This window comes from Cavia porcellus, unplaced genomic scaffold (assembly GCF_034190915.1).
Source record: "Cavia porcellus strain 051 isolate PalLab524CR breed Dunkin Hartley unplaced genomic scaffold, mCavPor4.1 scaffold_4, whole genome shotgun sequence".
NCBI lineage: Eukaryota > Metazoa > Chordata > Mammalia > Rodentia > Caviidae > Cavia > Cavia porcellus.
The window spans coordinates 81,847,885-81,869,161 of NW_026947487.1; the positions used below are offsets into that span (position 1 = coordinate 81,847,885).

Consider the following 21,277-nt stretch of genomic DNA (forward strand, 5'->3'; position numbering starts at 1 on the left):
AGGCCAGGATACTTGGAAGCTCAGTAAACAAAGTCCTCATTAGATGAGCTGTGTAGTTATAATTAATGCTGTTTTTAAGAGTATGCCATGCTCTGCATCCAAGTCAAACTTTCCTGCTTATAGCCTCATAGGCAAATCTCAGTTGGCTTAAGCGTAATAATATTTGTGTATAAAAAACCCCAGACAAAAGAATCTCTTTGGAAACACCTTTTGCGCCCCTTCCAAGGTTTATTTGCCTAAGGGCTTTTTGCTTTCACTAGGCAATAAATACTGCTTTCTGCATTCCCCTCTACAATAAAATTGCTGTGTTCAGTCCTCTCTTTTTCCTCCCTAACTTGTAATCCTTTCTGCATCAAGAGAAGAATCCACCAGCTGGATGGTAACAGTCTGCTATAGCTAGAGAGTTGAGACATTATGCATCTCTTAACCCTTTAAGATTTTTAAAAAGAATACTGATATTTTTATAACCCAACTCAAAAAAATTTTAGAGGCAGAAGACAAATGGCATTAATCACTGTGTGATTTAGGAAGATCTCTAAGGGGAAATTAGTAGTGCATTATATTTAAAGAACTAGCATAAAAGAAATCAGATAGGAGGCTCTTTCAGCATCCCTGTAAGAAATGAGTGCCTAAGCTATGGCAGCAACAGTGGAGTGAAAAAGTACGCAAGATGGGATTTAAGGCCTCGTGACAGACTGAATGTAGAGACTCAAGAGGAGGGAAAAGTTTAGATCCCCAGGTTTTTCGCTGGAGCAAGTAAGTGGGTAATGTTAACACAGAAGATTAAAAAGTAAGGAGAGAATACAAGAATAGTTTCAGATGACTTGAATATTAAAGTCTGTAAACATAGTAATAAAGACATATTTAGTAGGTAGTATACACTCAAGCCTGGAGATTATGGGAACCAATCAGATTAGAGAAAATAATCAGGTACATCATCCTTATATAAATAGAAGCTAAAGACTATAGTATTACTGAGTACATGCACTGAAGGAAGGGACTTTGGACAGAATCTTTTGAGTTCACCAACTCTTTAGGGTGTGCACTCAAGAAATGAGCCCTGAAAACAGCCAAAAAGTAAAGTCACATGATGTCCGGTAGAGCTATTTAATACAACACTCAGCATTTGTGATTGAATTTTATTTTTGTGTCAGGAATCAAACTCAGGACCTTGCGCTTGCCGGGTACAAGCTTGTGCCTGAGGTGTAGATCCCTGGCACCTTTCCTATTCTTAACCTCCCTTGGTCCTTGAAATTCATTCTCCAATTTCAGGGGACACGAACTCAGCACATCAAGCAGGCTCAGAATTATACTTCTCCTATATCAGTGCCTCCAAGTACTAACAGTTGGAGATGGGTCGCAGGGTAGAGCACGTGTCACACACCAGTACAGGAAAAAAAGCAGCGCAAAACCTGCAAGCAATTCGTCCTCCCAATTCACCGTGACTCTGCACTCATCTACTCCCTGCAAAGTTCTCTGGGTCCTACTCCCCAGCACCCTAACCCCCATCCTAAGCACCTGTGAGAACTGGCTGCAGTGGGCCTTCAGAAGTCTCTAGACTCTGAGCCCCAACCTCCTGTGCTCTAACATTATCCTGACGGTGAATCCGAGGGGCAGCAGCTAACTCAACCTGTATCCCCTAGCCCACACTGGCGTGGAAGCATTTGCCTCTGATAAGGGTCACGAACATGGTGCAGACCTCTCACTTATTCTCATGTGCCTCCAGGGAAATTTTCTTTTCTTTTCCTTCTACCTTTTTCCAGGTTTATCTACGATGACAGGACTAAAATTACACGGAGAAAACCTCTGCGGAGATCCTCAGCGAGAAGTCCCGCCAAGCGGCAAGAAGGCGGTACCTAGCAGTCACTCTCCCCTTGGGACAGACCTTGGGTGACGTCACTTCCGGTCATAGCCCCGCCCCACCGCGGCCCCAGCCTTGTGCAGTGTCGCGCGCCCGCTCACGCTGTGCAGACGAACTTGTGAACATGGCGCCACAGGTATCGCGCGGGTACTGGAGTCTACAGTGGAAGGGTGCAGGCTCGGCCGGGGGTGCACCCGTGCGTCGGCGGAGCAAGTTCGAGCGCCTCCGGGGGGAAGTGCGCTGCTTGCGGAGCCCCCTTCCCCTTGCCCAGGCTCGCCCTCCCGCCAGCGCTTTCCCTCCGGCGCTCCCCGGGCTGTGGGTCTCTGCCGGGCCGGGCCGGCCTGCGCAGACATGTTTAGGGAGACTCGGGTCGCTTTCTCTAACAGCTTTGAGTTATGATCTAAACAAATAGATGTATAGTGGCCTTCCATCTTTACGTGATACCTCTTCGAGTTATTATCCCCATTTTAGACTAAAACTTGAGGCGTAAATTGGTTGCGCTTAGTGGTCGTGCAACGGAGAGCGGTCAGGATTCGTAGCAATTGACAATAGAGGCAGAAATATACTAGAATTCCGTGAAGATATACGATTTTAAATGTTGAAGTTTGAAAGAAATGGTAAACTCTCTGTAATCTTTAATTACCACTTTATGCGGTTTTACCTTATTACCAAGAATCTCTGGAGTTCAGAACGTGTAACTCGTATGATTGTTCAAAGGTTGAAGTGTGATTAGCAGTTTCTTCTGGGGTTTGTTTTGTTTTAGAATTCAGTGAAGGGAAAATGTCAGGCTCATTTAAAGGGGAAGGGCATCAGATTTAGATTATGAAATATTCATGTTTTGGATTTTTGGGTTACAGAATTAAATTGTAGGTTCTAAATTTGAGCTTTCAGGTCTGTGGTACACTGAGATGAAAAAACATTGTAATACAAATTAAAATCTAAGTTTGTCTATATTCTTTCTACTCTCAGCTTTATTATCTACATTTTAATTTTTAAAACGCTAATTTCCAACCTGTTTACCCACTCAGGTCACTCCTTATGTTCGTACTATGTGGTCAAAATATACAATAAATGTTTAAATTTTTAAAAATTGTTACAGAAGACACATTGCCATTAATCCCCCTCAAAATCCCCCCTCTCCTCAGACATCCTTAACCCATAGTTTTTGCCACTTTCCGAAGCAGTTCTGGAATTTTCTTTTTGCTAATGTTTTACATTGCTAATGTTTTACATTTAATTGTTTTACATTGTTTTACATGTGATTAAAAATACCATGACTGTTGTTGTCTAGTGCCACCTGTTAAAAGGTAGGCACGTAAAAACATTACAGTGGGTTTTCAACCACTTTATTCCCAGGATCTGGTAATGTGCAACTTCTGGCTCTTTTCTAAAGTCAAAATGGCCATGAATGGAAAATGTTTTGAAATGATTCAGGACATTGAGGCAGCCAGGAGAGCACAACGACAGACACTCAGGAAGTAGTGAGAATAATGGGATGTGTGTTTAAAGTGAAGAGTAGTGTTTTGTAGGAGATTAATGACAATGCATTTTTTACTGTAATGATTTTTCCTGATTGTCAGCTAATTTATTTCATACATGTAGAGGGCTTGTGTCTAGCCATAGTAGTTGCTCTTTTTCCTTAAGTCTTCATCCTGCTACCACAGATCATTTAACTACTGTTTCTGTGAAGCTGTACTGTTTGCAAGAACAGGGAGTCCATATTCCTCCCTGTTCATCCTTCCTAATCACTCTGTATGTGGGTGTTTTATCACATTTGTAGCTGTCTCTTCTTCAAGTTCAGGTTAAATGTGTTGCTTTCCAAAAACTACCAACCAGTTATGTCTTCTTTCACTTTTTGCTTTCTGTAGCACTTTTGCACTTGTTTTTTTTAAGTCATGTTTTTTTTAATTTTCTAGTCTGTCACCTGTAAGCCCAGTGGTTTGCAATCTTTATTCTGTCAACACATTTCATAAGCATTATGTGAACTGATCAAGATCTTCCTCTTATGCTTGACTCTTTGGTAGTGGAGAGATGTACTGATTGTCTCTAACGCAACACTAAAATTTTCTAGTAGTCTAGTAAAGGACATGTGAAGTTAATTTTAGTAGTATATTTAGATAATTCAGTATGTTAAAATTACTATTTCAGTGTGTAATCAATGTTTTTAAAAATACGGAAATTTTTTACCCCTTTTTACTGTATCTCCAAAATCTAGCTATAGTTTACATTTATAGCGCTCAATTGGTACAGACCATTTTTTTGTTACTCAGTAGCCATGCTTGGCAAATGGCTACCCTAAAAGGACAACTATAACAGGTACTTTTTTTGAGATGGTCTCCCTATGTAGTTCACCCAGGCCTTGAACTCACTGTGTGTGACTCTGGCTACCCCTGAACTCACAGCGATCTTCCTGCCTCAGCCTCCTGATTGCTGGAATCATAGGCATGTGCCACCATACCTGGCCTAAGTTTCCCTATTTTGATGCTGATATTTTCTTTCCCACTACCAGTTTTGGACCCTGAGCAAAAGACTAAAGTATTTATATTAAAAATAAGGTTTTTAGTATCTTAGGCCAGACCAACTGAATCAGATTCTCTTGAGATCTGCATTAGGAATTGAACTAAGGGCCTCCACACTTGCCAAGCAGGCACTGTGTCGCTGAGCTATATCCCTGGCCATTATGGTGTTTTGTTTTTTAGATCTATATTTTTAACCTGCACTTTCTGCATTGTAGAGCATCATTAAATATTTTATAAGAAAAACTTTTTAGCCAAAAGAGGCTTTTATAGCTGACCACGTAGTCATCTCAATTAAGATTTTTAGAATTCATCATAACAAAAACTGATCACTGAACAATTACTAGTTTAAAAGGGTAAACAGCTTATTCTCTTTTCTCTATTTTAGGTTATCAAATGCAAGGCTGCAGTTGCTTGGGAAGCTGGAAAGCCTCTTTCCATAGAGGAGATTGAGGTAGCACCCCCAAAGGCTCATGAAGTTCGGATTAAGGTAATGGCATGGGGGCAAAAAAGAACACAGGTCTCTGCATTAATGAGTAAGTCTGAGGTCTACAGAGGATAAACCTCAAGGGACAACATCAAGAAGAACACTTTTGAAAGTCATGGACCTTAGAATCAAAACACTCAGGCAGCCATTTCCATGGATTACTGCGATACAACTTTTGTAATTTGGGTTTAAGGATCCTCCCTTTTTTAAACCCTCCCCCCCCCCCCCCGCCTTTTATTGAACCTATAAATTTGAATATATGGTATCTCACCGGAAACAGTTTTACTAGAAAAGACTTTAAAGTTTTATAAGAGCAATAAACAAATGAATTTTTAAAATCCTTTTTGACCCAGATCTGACAATCTGAAATCTCACGATATTTTGTGTGTTTTTCTTCAAGTTCAGAAATTAAACTGATGTACTTTTGGTATGAAGATGATTTTTGCTCTGGATGAGCTATATGTGGGCCCTCTTAGATCACCTTTTATCCCTAGAGAACTATTTGCATATAGTGGAGAACATTACCTTGTCTGTGGCTATATAGGCCAGGAGCAGGAAGTATAAATAGACACCGAGATTTTACCTTCTTGTGCTTTTTGTGGTTTTAAAAGATACTTAAATGTCAGCAAGAAAAGAATAAAGGGGTTGCTTGAGTAGAAATCATGTGTGCTGGTGAAGAGGAAGTCTATTCAGTGCTCTGAGTTTTGGTCCAGACTCAAACAGACTGCCATATTCCTACACAGCTCTCAAAGTTCCCAGAGGGAGGAATGAAAAAATGATGAAGAAATAAAGATAAGACAGAAAGCTGGAATCAAGTGGAGCCCACTTTCTGGATGGGAGGAAAGGAACTGCTCAACCACCCTAGTGGATTTATTTATGTATTTGTCAGGTTGTTGTCACTTGACACCCTGTTTGCCTAGCAACCCATTTCTTGGATTGTCTGGGGCTTCCTATTCACTGAACTGAAGCAGCTTGTTCATGAGGCTTGCCTCAGGTGCTCTTTGTTCTAGGAAGGTACTTGCCTCGCCCCCACACATGTAATCAGTTTCCAACTTCAGGTACTTCCTACTGCTACTTGAGAAATAATACCCTTTTAGACATCACGTCTTTCAGCAGTCTTGAGGAAGCCTCCGTTACATAGGCTCGGTTTTGCACACGAGTAGTGTTCTCTCTGTACCTGAATATACAGTGGTGCTTGTAAAGTCACCTTGTTTACCTTCTTTTAGTAACATTCACCAAAAAAGAGAACAAATGAGTCACTTTTCACTGAATATAAATGTATCAAAATAACCACCAAAAATTGCTACTAATTCTAATGATTAGGATACCATGGATTATACGTACTGATTTTAGAAGTTAGAATATGAAAGAAATGTATGTTACAATCAACAAAATATATTAAAATAAAATGCCTTTCATTTGACTTTTATCCCTGAGTTGTACATGCACACACACTTCAGTGCTATTTCTTTAATACTCTAATAGATCGTTGCCACTGCAGTTTGCCATACTGATGCATACACCCTGAGTGGAGCTGATCCTGAGGGGTGTTTTCCAGTGATCTTGGGACATGAAGGTGCTGGAATTGTGGAAAGTGTTGGTGAAGGAGTTACTAGATTTAAGGCAGGTAAGGAGAGTATTTAAACCACTTGTTTGATTTTGGCTAATTACTATAAGAAAATTACTTTTGATGATTTTGGCTAATTACTATAGAAAATTCACCGCTGTGAATAAGTAAGCACCTAATAAAGTTGTCAAGATAAATTTCATCCCCCCTCTGGAAAGCACAAATAATATGGATAGTGTTTTCTTCTCTGATTTTGCAGCGTGCTCTTCATCTGAAACTCTTATTTCCAAAGCCAATTTGGGCAAAGTTAAACAATTTTTAGACCTACATCAGTCAGTCAGTATTTTGAAGTACATGACCTTATCTTGCAGTTACTGTTTTAAAAGTTTAATTTAAATAAAACTTTTCAAAGATACTTTTTGCGTGGCTGGCCAGTGTCCGAATGATGTAAAAGTTTTAAACCTTGAAATTACTAATCAGCTGACAAGACTGAGAATTTCTAAGGGCTGCTGTGTTCACTTAGAAACATGCTACCCGTTTGTTGTAGTTAGGGGTTGTGCAGAGAACAATTAGAATCAGGACATGGAGTTTGTAGTATTATTTTTATAATGGTCACTGGGAATTAACACAAGAAAATGCAGGAAATCTATCTGCAACACCAAAGACATAGAATATTTAGTCAAGGGCCTAAATCCCACAGCAATGTCCCACATGAGTCCAGATAAAAACCCAGAGCTCATGACAATGTCTCCCACGAGTCCAGCTGGAGGTCTAGAGCCCACAAGAAGGACTCACGCCAGTCTCTTTTACGGATCCATGCCGGGAAGGCCCAGAGGTCAGCGGTGGAAGCCAGAAAGTCCATTCCAGCAGGGTGAAGGAGCTGTGCTGGTGGGATGAGGGTTCTATGCAGGAGCCAAGAAGTCACACTCACAACAAAGACCAGGGCTGTCCTGAAAAACATCACAGCCATCCTCATCCTTAGGCCCCGAGCTCCGACGACGACAAGCACAGTTGGGTACATGCCTAGAAGCCAGCGTGATGGGTTCATTCTGGAGACCAAGTGGCACATGTCTTCCCCTCCGGAGCCAGGAAGCAATGCTCAGTATGAGGACCAGAGCTTCTCCCCAGGAGATCCAGCAGCTCAATCAGCAACTCATAATGCCTCTGTGCAACAACGCATTAAGACCCCAATGTCTCAACACCTCCCTTCTCCACCTATTTATCCTGGCAACTTGCCTCAGGTGGAGCATTTTCACTCAATGCCATGCTGATGTAATCCAGCTGGCGTTAAGTTGACCACCAGTTCTTAATCCATGACACCATTCAAGATGATGTCTTTGCATGTGTTTTCTAGGTGATACCGTCATCCCACTTTACATCCCACAGTGTGGAGAATGCAAATTTTGTCTAAATCCAAAAACAAACCTTTGCCAGAAGATAAGGTTAGTATTTTTATATTACATTCTTTGTTTGTTTTCATTTTTTGTCTTTTTGAGACAAGGTTTTGCTATGTAGTTCAGACTGGCCTTAAACTTACTTTGTAGCCCACGCTGGCATCGAACTCACAGCAATTCTTCTGCCTCCTGAGTGCTGGGATTACAGGCAGATGTCACCATGCCCAGCCTATATTACATTCTTGAAACAAGACATCATATTCAGAACAATACTAAGAAATTGTGTGGTAGTCTATACAGCACATGTTACATAAATTGTTTTATTTCATTTTCAGAGCAAATTGTCACTGTTAGTAGTAGCCCCATTTTTGAGGAAGAGATAAATTAAGACTCAGAAATTAAGTATCATAAGCCATTAACATGTAAAGCAGATTTTTCTAAACTCATTCTGTTTCCATGATGCTGAATAGATAAGAAGGAAGGGCATGTTCAAGGAAGGACATGTTTGTGAGATTTAAATGAAGTCATTTTTATGAGCCAATTTATTGTCCATGAAAGCAAAGTAATAAAGTGTACCTTGTAGGTTATTGGGAAGCCTAAAAGAGATGACATAACCCTTTGACACAGAGAAGATAATTACTGTATTGTAAGGCAGTAGCACTTAACTGCTTTGAAGCATTTGACACAGAGAAAGGTAGTTATTTTATTGTAAGGTAATAGCACTTAAAGAACTGCTTTCAGGCATTTTACAATCCCCACACATGTACTATAATCTGTGTACAGGGTGTAAATCTTAAGTGTGCAGCTCAGGGAATGTTTACATATTACACACCTGATGATATGAACCTTAACCTGAATCAAAGTAGATAGTGGGTAGTACCCCTCAAAGCCTTTCATGTCCCTGTCAAGTCATCACCTGCCTCCTTTAGAAGTAACCACTATTCTGATGATACCTTTCACTGTGGAACTTCTGTAAATTGAATCAGTGTGTGGACTTTAGTCATATTTCTTTCATTCATAATGCCTGTGAGTTCATGTCTAAGTTGCTATGTGCAATTCTGTGTACATTACGTTGCTCCCAGCTTGAGGCTGTTATGACTAGTTCTGCTAGAGATATTCTTACACATATGATGGATATGCATATTACTTCCTCTTCATTGTGTTGGCAGGATTGGAATTGGAATACTTATCAATAGTTTATAGTGCATGTGTTTACATTTCCAACAGTATCATGTGGGAGATTTCCACTTACTACTACATTTGTTTTCTAATATCAGTGATAAAATTAGTTTTTATAAAAATTCCATTTATTTTATAATGTAAATTATGTTACAGTTGGCACACCTAGAACAAAAAACAAAAAAATTCTAGTTAGTTTTAAAGGAAAATTTAAATACAGTCTGAAAAATTTTATAACACATCAGCTGTGTGATAGTGATGGACTCATCATGACTGTGTAGCCATTCAAAAGTAGTTCTTTGAGAGTGTCACCTTTTTTGTCCAAGAAACTCCACTAGGACAGAGTGGGTTATTAGGTTTAAATTGCTCCCATGAAGATGCAGTGGTTATTTTTAAAGAGCTTTATCTCTAATTCTTTATCTTTGGTCTTATTTTTGTTTTTCTCTTGAGAGAAACAGTTACTCTTGAATCTAGAAGCAGTCTTATTTTCTCATCTATGTGAGTGTGTGCATATATGAGTATATGCTTATATATGGTATAGATGGATTTATCCAAGAGTATACTTGGATACGTATATGAAATTCAGTGCTTTTTAATTAAAGGTAATAAATATTTATTAAATATTAACTGTGCCAGTTACACATAATTTTGTTATTTTTTATAGCAATCTAAAGAATAACTATTTTCTCCACACTTTATGGTGAGGAAACAAAGGCACAAAGGTTAACTTGGCCAGGTTTTGAACCAAGTGATCTGACTTTTAGAGGTTATACTCCAAGGCATTGTTTTAGAATATTACAAATAATTTTGTTACCATTTATTGTATGCCTCTGAGTTTTAGGGTTTTTTCCTCTGTTGGTATAATTACTGTACTGCAAAACAAAAGGGAAGAGGAAATATATATGGACTCCTTGAGAACTGTTACACTGGGGTTTTTTGTGGTTTTTTTTCTGTCTTTTTGAAACAGTCTTGCTATGCAGTTCAGTTCAGGCTGGTCTTGAACTTGCAGTTTGCAGATATCCTTCTGCTTCAGCCTCTTGAGTGCTGGGATTACAGACATGCACCACCATGTCTGGTTTCTTATAGTTTTGAAGGCGGCCTCCTGAAGATCTAAATTAAAATACCCAGTTTGACTGTCTGTTTTCATTAGTTGATCTGGATAATTTTTTGTGATTATGTAAATACTGGTTTGGGCTTCATTTTTTCTGATGCTCACAATTATATGATGAAATTATTTTAAAATTTCATTTATACTTGTTAAAATGAGTTCAGAAATCTGACAGTTAGTTCCACAGAGTTGCTGAAAGATGGGTAAGATTATAAATTTTTTGTAAGTTTACCTTGTAAGGAGCTAATTAATAACTATATTAAAAATTAGACTTTCAGGACACTTTTCTGAATATTTATTAGTCATTATTTTAAAAACAACTTTCTTTTGTGGATTTGAACACCTGCCATTTTCCTTATTTTTTTTAGAGTCACTCAGGGGAAAGGATTGATGCCAGATGGTAGTAGCAGATTTACTTGCAAAGGAAAGACCATTTTACACTATATGGGAACCAGCACATTTTCTGAGTACACAGTTGTGGCTGATATCTCACTTGCTAAAATAGATCCTTTGGCACCTTTGGACAAAGTCTGCCTTCTTGGTTGTGGTGTTTCAACTGGTTATGGTGCTGTTGTAAACACCGCTAAGGTAAGAGGTAGCTTCTGCCTCCTAATTCAACTCAACTAAGTTTTGCTGAAATAGTGAAACTAGCCTGCTCTTTAAAAAAAACCTGTTGATTTCCTAGACTCTTTTGGAATGAGTGTCTTATAGACTATCTTTACTATTAGGTGGAACCTGGCTCTACTTGTGCTGTCTTTGGCCTGGGAGGAGTTGGATTGGCAGTTATCATGGGCTGTAAAGTAGCTGGTGCATCCCGGATCATTGGTATAGACATCAATAAAGATAAATTTGCAAGGGCCAAAGAATTTGGAGCCTCTGAATGTATTAATCCCCAGGACTTCAGTAAACCCATCCAGGAGGTGCTCATTGAGATGACTGATGGAGGAGTGGATTACTCCTTCGAGTGTATTGGAAATGTGAAGGTCATGGTGAGTATGCTTTCCTTCATCCTTTTTTTGCTTGTGGAACCTTTTAAAAATGCATTTTCCTTAAAGTTAAAAATTGTTTCCACAAAGGGAAGGTCTTTTGATAAGAATTATTCCAAGGCGGGGCTGGGGATTTAGCTCAGCGGCATAAGTGCCTGCCTTGCAAGCAGGCAGTCTGGGTTCGATCTCTGGTACCGATAATAAGGAAAAAGACAAAAAAAAAAAAGAATTATTCCTAGGGAAAAGTGGCTGTTTTAACTATAAATGGAAATGATACAAAAGAATTATTCTAAAAGAAGAAAAAGTAACCATTTCAACTATAAATGGAAATATACAAGAACTCAGGGAAAGATGAAAATACGTGTACACTATATAATATTTAAATCAAATTAATGTACTCAAATACTTTTCATTCCTATACAGCAAAAACTTTCAAAATTCCTCTAGCCTGTTGAAATGTACAGTACATTATTATTATCTGTAGTAATCCTACTATGCAGTGGTACACCAGAGCTGCTTGATTTTACTTGGTACACATTAATTGGTACCTTTCTCCATCCCTCTCCTCACCCTACTGTATCTGAATACCTCATATTCTTTATCCATTTATCAGCTGATAAACACTTTTAAGTTGTTTCTGTTTATTGGCTGTTATATGTTGCAGATGATATAAAGTAAATTTGTGTTACCTTGATAATTTTTGTATACTGAGCAATTTTTTAAGAGTTTTGGAAGTCCTTATAAATTCTAGATATTGGCCCCTTTCAGATTTATATTTCACAAATATTTTTCCTGTTCTCCAAGTTATCTCTCTACACTGTTGTTTTATTTGCTCTGTACAGGCATTTCGCTTTAATAAAATTCCATTTGTTTATTTTTTATTTCTTGTGCTTCTGAGGTCTTGTCCAAAAATTCTTGCCCATTCCATTGTCTAGAATTGCTTCCCTGTATTTTCTTCTAGCAGTTTGATACATTTCTACTAATTTATTTTGAACCTGTAGAAGAGAGGTTTCTAAGTTTATTCTTACACATGTGGAGAGAAGATTTACAGTGGTGCTGTGGTTCACAAGCTGAATTCATTCTATAATCTTGGAAAAGATGGCAACATTTGTACTCATGCAAGAAAGGTGGCTTTGGTGGTGTTTTCACTTGATGCAGTTTACAAATAAAAAAATTTTGCCAAATTGTTCATAAATAAAAGCCATTTGTGAACTAAAGTAACACTTTTAAAATAAAAGCTTTAAATTTGATCCATTTGTTCAAATATTAATTTACCAAGGCTAATAATTTAAACACTAAAAATCAAAACTATGTTGAAGTTGCATCTTAACCCGGTAAGAATGGCTGTCATCAGACAAAAGATTAACAAGTGCTGGCAAAAATGTGAAGAAAAGGGAACCCTTGCACAGGGAGTGTCCATTGGTATAGCCATTATGGGAAACAGAATGGAGTTTCCTGAAAAACTTAAAAATAGAATGACCATGTAATCATTCTAACCTATTACTGGGTGTAGGAGAAGTAATCAAAAATAGGATGAATGCTTAGATAATAGTGCAGCAAAAGACACATTGCCATTAATCCTCCTTCGGGTAGTCAAAGTACTGTCTCCAGACACACTTACCCGTCATTCTAAGTCTTCAGCATTTTTTATTGTCCTTTTTATATCCAAAGGAAATAAGATTCTGACATCTGCACTCCTGTGTTTATGGCAGAACTATAAATCTGTTTAAAATACAATTGCTCAGTAAAATTAAATTTACTGAATATTAAGTTTAGACATTTGTTGCCATTTTTTTAAAAAGTTCTGCCACCCCACTAGAAGTTTCTAGGGAAACTGTTAGTCTGAGCACTGTGCACTGGCTTCTGTGATTGGGTCTTTATGCGTGCAGAGAGCAGCACTTGAGGCGTGCCACAAAGGCTGGGGTGTCAGCGTGGTGGTCGGAGTAGCTGCTTCGGGTGAAGAAATTGCCACTCGTCCATTCCAGCTGGTGACAGGTCGTACATGGAAAGGCACCGCATTTGGAGGTAATTCAGTGAATGAGTACTTTTTCTCTTGTTATTGTCATTGGCAGGTTTTTAATCATAGTACAACTTTCCTGTATTAATAAAAATCTCCACAAACTACCTTCTGGTTATTAGTCAATGCATACAGCATCATTTTTTTTTTTTTTTAATTTTTTATCGGTACCAGGGATCGAACTCACGACTGCCTGCTTGCAAGGCAGGTGCTTACGTCGCCGAGCTAAATCCCCAGCCCCACAGCATCATTTTAAAAGACAAGTTTTTAGTTTAGTCAGAGTTTTACCCCTGGAACTGGACAAGTTCTCAGCTTCTTCCACAAAATGGTTCCTGGTTACACCCATAAACAGTCATTACTACAGTATGTTAAGGAGTAAGAAGTTGGCATGCCAGCAGGACAGAAGTGAGAAGTTGGTTGCAGGGTGAGCAAACAGTAGTGTTAGTCACAGTTTCATGTTTTGGACTTTCGTAGATTGTCACATTTTACCCATTTTTCCAGAGTGCAGTAGTAACTGAGTGTGATTATACTTTGTGAATAATACCAATTTCTGTAGCAACTGACATTGAGTCTTAAACTGAAAATATTGTGAATGAATGAAATCCACAGTCTTCATATGCTTTTAAAAATTTAATCTTCCCATGCTCTTAGAAGGAGAGAGAAGTCACATGGGCTTTAAATAATCTATATTAAGGGTCTGTTAAGAAACCTGTGCTTGTATTATGCCATCCTTTTTGAAGGTAGAAGAAAAGTTTTGAAACATGCTAAAATGAGGGCTGGACAAAATTTTTCTCCGTGGCACTATTTATCTTAGCATCGAATCTGGCTAACCACCTTTCCAGAGCACTAGATGTTTGCCACATTTGTGTGCCCAAGAGTAGACTCTTTAAAGCAACACATGCTACTAGAAAGCACCAATTTACTGTAATTTAAAGGCATATTGTAAGCTAGGCGAGTGAGCCAAGTTAGGTTTGGTAGTATCATCTAATTTAAGCCTCATTCCAGCACATGCCAGTTGGGATATCCACTGGAGCATTGCAACTCCCTGCATTACTAAAGTTCAGTGGTACCTCAGGTTTACAGACTCAATTTTCTGCACCATCAAGATTGCAAAATGAATTGGATGAGAACCAAAACAAATTTCCCTATAAGGTCAACATTAACCACCAAATTTGATTCAGGTCTCATCCAACTCAGTTTGTAACCAGTGGAAAGAATCAAGTTCATGAACCAAGGTGCTACTGTATGACCTAAGATGTAATAAAAGTTCTGCTCTGCTCACAGGCATTAGGCATGTCAGGCTATACTGAGTGAAGAGGAATTGTATTGGGCACATAAGATGTTTATATGTAAGTAGCCCATCTTCTCATATATAAATTTTAGTGTAACACAGGCATAGCCATCCCTGGGCCATCACTTGATACCTGGGACAATAGGAGTGTTCAATAGAATAGTTGTCTGCATTACTTGATAGATCTAAAGAGATAATTTAAAATTTCCATGATTTGTCAGGAAAAAAATAATTGGTGGGGGATTTAAGGAAAGAGATTTGGAAAAGGCTCAAAAGAAGTTAGAAGTAGGTTTCACAGCATCCTTAAGTGAGAGGAGAGCTTCTTTGTGTATTTATAGCTTTTCCTAAAAGTGAGAGATGAAAACATCTTTTATTTATAATTATATATCTTGAAATATTTCCTACTTTTTCAGTTTTATGGTTTTCTGTTCTCAGATGCTGTTCCTGTTTACTTCATTTTTGAATTAAAAACCTAAGAAAAGATTGTGTATTGTATCAGGTTTCTTCTGTGTGACTTCAGTAGTTTCATCTTGCAGAGTGTAGAAATTTCTTTTGGCCAAAACTGATGAGATTTTAATAAATCTTAACTAACTACAGAAAAAGGAAAATACTCAAAAGTATTACTTCTTTATAACTAAAAAGATGTGTGTCAAATTTCTCCTCCACTTCCAACCACTTTTTCTATTTTCTGTAACTCTTGAAATTATCAAAAAATTCATTCTTTTAAATTTCTCTGTGCTATCCACTAATGATATTCTAGAAATACATAATATATTTTACATAATATTTGCTGCATAAACTAATAGATGTGTGTATGATTTCTTTTAGGATGGAAGAGTGTAGAAAGTATTCCAAAGTTGGTGTCTGAATATATGTCCAAAAAGATAAAAGTGGATGAATTTGTGACTGGTAGTGTATCCTTTGACCAAATTAATGAGGCCTTCAAACTGATGCATTCAGGGAAAAGGTAAGTTTTTTCTTTAGCTACATATTATCAAATGTAATAGTGATTTTTACATTATCAAATATAATAGTGAATAGTTTATAAAAAAAGGGTGAAAAAAGTAGTGCTGGTCCTAAGAGATTGCCATTCCAAAATCTGATTGTTGCTTCCTTCTCTTACAGCATTCGAACTGTTGTAAAGATTTAAATTCAAGAGAAACACGTATCCAATTGTACCCAAGTTTTGTGGCCTGATGGGAGCAGCCTGACAGGCAGGGAGATCCTCCAAATTCACAGCAGTTGAGACTTTCAGTTACTACTCCAGGGAATAGTGTGCTATGTGTAGTTACGTAATTCTTGATAATCAAGAAAATGGCTTAATGCAGTCACAAATCTGCTTTCTAGGCTCTGCTTTTCACGTAAGCACTTCAAGCTCATTATAAAGAATATCTGAACACAATAAAAATAATTTCTGCATTTGTATGTTGTCATCTTTTTTATGCTGTATTCATTCTCACGATTCTTCTGCCTAACAGAAAGGTACAAGAAACTAGACAATGAAAGAGAGGAAAAGAAAGTGCTCTAAAGGATATAACTGCATGTATATTTAAGTGTGTAAGATAGAAAACCATATTACTAAGTTTTGTTGGATCACAGTCTTACTGTTTGAATGTCCACTTTGTATGCTTTAATTTTGTAACTTGAATAACTATTTCTAAGATGACAATATGTAATCTGTTAACTAGTGATTTCTTACTGGGTTTTTTTTTTTTGAAATTCTGTATTACTTATACCCTTTTACTGTTTTGATTTTTTTCCTCTTCAAAAAAAAAATTTAAAAAAAGAAATTAGACAATGCTTCTTCTTTTTTAAGTTGTTTTCCTTCATTTTTGTTTATATATGAGGTATATATATGTAGGAGTGGCAAAAATTTATGTTCACCAATATAAAAATGTGAAGTATTTTTAAGATTTTAAAATAACATCATTCCAATTCTTATGATTGCCAATTGGACTCTACTTTCTGTCACAGTAATGTACATATTTAGTTGGTATTAGTTTCTTTGGCTAAAAACAAAATTGTCTCTTTCAGAGTTCCAATATAAAGAATGGATTTTCTAAGACGCTTATTACAAGGATTTGTAGATCAGGGGATTCAACTATAGGTGTAAAAACTTCTTTTTTAAAGAACACCTTTTTAGTACATGATCTTGGGTAGAAGCTGAATCAAATACTTTTTGGAATAAAGTACAGATAAGCAGTGTTAAAAATTTCCTACATGCAAAAAAAAAAAAATCCTGTGTACATGTCAACAAATTTATCTTGTTCTAAATTAGAATTCTAACTTTGAAAAGATTGTTGGAAAATTTTTGAAAATCTTCAAACTGCTTTCTTAGCCAAAGATAAGTAATTTCAATGCAAATATGTAGTAACTCCCATTGTATTTCATGAAAGCTAACAGGTATTTTTTTTTTTAAACCGGTACCAGGGATCAAACTCATGACTGCATGCTTGCAAGGCAGGCGCTTATGCCGCTGAGCTAAATCCCCAGCCTCCAAACAGGTATTTTTTAAATTTAAGAATAAATTTGTTTAATTAGGAACTTTTCATTTATTTGGCAAAAATCTCACCTGCATTTCCATTTTTCGCTTGTTAGGCTTTTTTTTTTTTTTTTGACACAGGGTCTCACCATGTAGTTGACACTAGTCTTGAACTCAGTAAGTATCCTATGCTTGCCTTGAATTCATAGTGCTCCTCCTGCCTAAGACCCCCAAGTCTCTTTTATTTTCTTAGTCAGCTTGCCTAAGAGATACTTAATGGAGAAAGGCACTAGTTTATTATTACGTGCACAGGATACTAACATAAAGTAGAATGTATGGGATGATGGGGTCATTTGGGATGGAAGTTCAGTGGAATCAGTTAATGTATATATCTTAACAAAGATAGCTGCAAAACACACAGGTACTTCCATTTATTTTACTTGAATGCAAAATTGTACTTAACTGGTAACTAATTTGTAGAAGGAAAACTTTCATCTTATATGCACAGAATAATTCATAACTTTCTGTTCGTCCTCCAGTCTGCCCAATAGGCTGATGAAGTCTTAAGATTAACAGTTACTGGGCTTGGGGGCTGGGGATTTAGCTCAGCTGCATAAGCGCCTGCCTTGCAAGCAGGCAGTCGTGAGTTCAATCCCCGGTACTGATAAAAAGGAAAAACACACAAAAAAAAACCCCAGTTACTGGGTTTATAGAAATACTGCTAATACAGGAAGAAGACCAACTTTGGAGTCAGCTAGTTTGGTTTTAATTACATGCAAGATCTGAGTGTGAGCAAATACTTTTTGAGTTTAACACAGTACATTTGAAAACACTTTAAACAGCTATTTTGATAGTAAAACTAAAAGCATTTGTGCCTTGACAACCCATAGATCAAACATCCATTATACAGGTTTCTTTTGCTGGGATTATATGGGAATAAAGCAACAGATTGGGCCCATAAGCAGATTTTTTTTTTTTTTTTTTTTGTCACTAGACACCGAACAGAATTCCATGTGTATTGGGATAAATATGCACATACAAAAAGGAGAGCCCAGGCTTGGTGGCACACACCTATATTCGCACTCAGGTTACAACACTCAGGAAGCTAAGGCAAGAGGATCATTGTAAGTTGAGACCAGCCTGGGCTACATAGATCAAGGCCAGTCTGAACTACTTGCTTACTGAGACCAGTTGCAGCTCTAACGTTCCAGGGGAAGGGCAGCAAGAGGAGGGGAAAGTAAAAGAGACAAAAGCAGAGGTCAGGTAGAGCCCTCTCTCCAGACGGGAAGAAAGGAGTTACTCCCCTTCTCCATGCATTTATTACATACATTTAGCAACTTAATGTCACATGACACCCTGTTGCCAATAATCTACATATATGACAACCTAAAGGCTTAATATTTTTGGGTGGGGATCGCTTGTTTCTGTGACTTGCCCCCAGCGGTGTTTGTTCTCTACCAGGCTTGTCTCACCCCTGCAAGTGTGAGATCAACTTCCAGTTTCAGCCACACCCAACACATACCCAGATTCTGTCTCAAAAAAGAAAGGATAATCTACCATAGAATCACTTCCATTTTAAATGTACTCTTTTTTTTTTTTAATTGATACTGGGAATCAAACTTATGACTGTGTGCTTGCAAAGCAGGTGCTTATGCCACTGAGTTAAATCTCCAGCCCTTAAATGTACTCTTGACTGCCAAAAATGTCAGGATATGTTATAGAAACAACAAAAAAATCTAAATGGAGGGGCTGGGGATTTAGCTCAGTGGCATAAGCGCCTGCCTTGCAAGCACGTGGTCGTGAGTTCGATCCCTGGTACCAATAAAAAAAAGTCTAAATGGATCAAAATCTGAATATTAAAACAGAAACACTACATCTGTTGGAAGACAAATTAGGTAAAAATCTTGAAGCCATAGGGGTAGGTAGAGAATTCATGAACAGGGATCAAACCGCATGGGAAATACTTCCCAGAATCAATAACTGGAATCACATCTTATTAAAAAGTTCCTGCATGTCAAAAGAAATCTCCAGCATAGTGAAAAGAAAACCCACAAACTGGGAAAAAAATCTTGGTGAACTGTCCCTCAGACACAGGACTTCCGTCTAACAAATACAAAGAATTAAACCCCCGAAATTCAAAGACCCACACCAAAAATGGGCATCTGAGATGAATACATAGTTACCATGTGAAGAAATACAAATGGCAAATAAATACATGAAAAAATGTTCATCATCATTACTCATTAGAGAAATGCAGACTAAAACCACACAGACATTCCATCTTACTCCAGAGAGAATGGCTAGGATCAAGTAAACTACCAACAACAAATGCTGGAGAGGCTGGGGGGAAAAGGGGACCCTCCTGCACTGTTGGTGGGAGTGTAGACTGGTACAGCCATTGTGGAGGTCAGTCTGGAGATTTCTCAAAAAGCTGGGATTGGAAGCCCATTTGTTTCAGCTATTCCACTTCTAGGCATATTCCCAGAAGAACTTCAAACATACCATAGTGATATATGTGCACCCATGTTTATAGCAGCACAGTTTGTAACAGCCAGATCTTGGAAACAACTTAAGTGTCTGTCAACTGAGGAATGGATAAAAAAAAGTGTGGTATTTTTATACAATGCAGTACTACTCAGCTATAAAGAATGATCATATTGAGATATTTATAAATAAGTGGACGCAACTTGAGACCATACTCATAAGTGAAATAAATACCGTATAGTCTCCCTAGTGTAAGAAATGGTAAGAGTACATAAGGGTTTATAGTAATCATGATTCCCCTTACATTGCTCTGAAGGCTTATAATGTCTACATTCATTCAATGAAATAGTTTTATCCTAGTTTGTTTGATTTTATTATCTGTGATAGTGTAAACAGCTATTTTGAAGAAAACAAGACATTATAATAGTGCTGATTTAGTATCATCTTACTCTGAAGTCCTACAATGCTTTTGTTTTTCTGTTTCCTTTGGTTCTATCAGGTTATATCTTATTGGATATTATTAATGTGTGATAGTATAAACATTTTCTATGGAAAATGAGATAATATAGTAGCCATTGTTCATTCTCTGCTATTTGGTTCTGAAAGCTCTGTAATGCTTTCATTCTCTTCACTGGTTTTATACTGTTTTGTTATGTTTGATACTATTGTATATGAAGCTATGCTCTACTATTTCAAAGAAAGAGATATTATAGTCACTGTTAATTATGGGTTGTCTTGTGCTAAAAATGTTGTGTTACTTGCATTGTTCTGATCTGATCTGCTTTGTTATATCCTCTTTTGTCTTAATCTCTTTAAAATAAAAATCAAAAAATGTTTTAAAATATGTTGATCTCATTACTGTATATTTCAATACTAAAATTGTTTTGGCCTTGTCTCAGAATCACTCAGGACTAAGTACCCTGATAAAAGTTTCAACAGCCTAAATCGTGGTGTTCTGACCCAACTACTGAAATAAAGCAAAAGTCACTTTATACATAAACTGTTGCTAAGTTGTGGTATCAGTGCAGCAGACCCTTGACTTACAAACTCACCTCATTCGCAGGGGCTGGTTGTGACTCATACTGGTTGTAAGTCAAGACTCCCATAAGAATGGAAATATCCATATTGTATTCCAGACATCCTAAAGCACCTCTTAACCATTTCATAATAAAAAGGTGGTAAATGTGTACAATTTACAATAATTTTCCTGGTGTATTCACCAAAACATTATAAAATGTGTCTAGTTTACAGAAACAACAATTTTATACTGTACTCACTGTTCAAGTGGACATCCTTCCCTTGAAGAAGGGAGGATGAATGGAAGGTGATTACTGTTTGGAAGGAGACTCTTTCCATAAGGTCAGGAATCTGGTCTCTGGTGTCCTTTCTCTCCTCAGGGGAGTTTGTAGCCCACTAGAACCTGCTTCTGGCTCACTAAGTCTAAACCTTTTCAGAACTAAAAACTGGTCTGAAGTTGTCTGTTTCTGTCTTTAACACTATTCTGTAGTATCCTATGACACTACCAATAAGCAAGTGAACACAATTGGATTTTTCTATTTGGATCAGTCTTTACAAATGTTTGTAGCTTATTCCATTTTTTGAGGATTTCCTTTATTTCAGAAAAACTGCTGCACTGATTGTTGATACTCCTTCTACTCCAGGAAGCTCCTTGGCTGCCATTCTCTGTTGCTCAACCAGAAGTTACTGAAGTTCCTCTGTAGACAGTTCTTCTTGAGTGTTCCTCCGTCAATTCTTCAACATCACTACTGTTTACCTGCAAGTCCACTGACTCTGCTATAGTGACAATGTCATCAATCAGGGTCAATTGAAGGCTCAAGCTGCTCTACAACAGCATTCAGAGTCTCTCTCCTCCTGTATAATTTCAGGCCACACTGTTCCAGGCAA

The 21,277-nt window shown here is 37.6% G+C and overlaps 1 protein-coding gene across 1 annotated transcript; it reads left to right on the forward strand.

Annotated features, from left to right (window-relative positions):
* The first annotated feature begins 1,798 nt into the window (after window positions 1–1,798).
* Window positions 1,799–15,825, forward strand: LOC100719427 (alcohol dehydrogenase class-3). Its single transcript, XM_003471975.5, has 9 exons — window positions 1,799–1,997; window positions 4,766–4,867; window positions 6,350–6,491; window positions 7,786–7,873; window positions 10,481–10,700; window positions 10,841–11,101; window positions 12,988–13,123; window positions 15,235–15,373; window positions 15,532–15,825. Exons 1-9 carry the CDS (start codon window positions 1,986–1,988, stop codon window positions 15,554–15,556), a joined length of 1,125 nt encoding a protein of 374 aa, XP_003472023.3. The 5' UTR covers window positions 1,799–1,985; the 3' UTR covers window positions 15,557–15,825.
* Window positions 15,826–21,277: the final 5,452 nt, after the last annotated feature.

Coding starts and splice junctions, on each gene's coding strand:
- LOC100719427 (XM_003471975.5), top strand. Junction 4,868..6,349: donor CTCATGAAGTTCGGATTAAG/GTAATGGCATGG, acceptor ATACTCTAATAG/ATCGTTGCCACTGCAGTTTG. Junction 11,102..12,987: donor TTGGAAATGTGAAGGTCATG/GTGAGTATGCTT, acceptor TTATGCGTGCAG/AGAGCAGCACTTGAGGCGTG.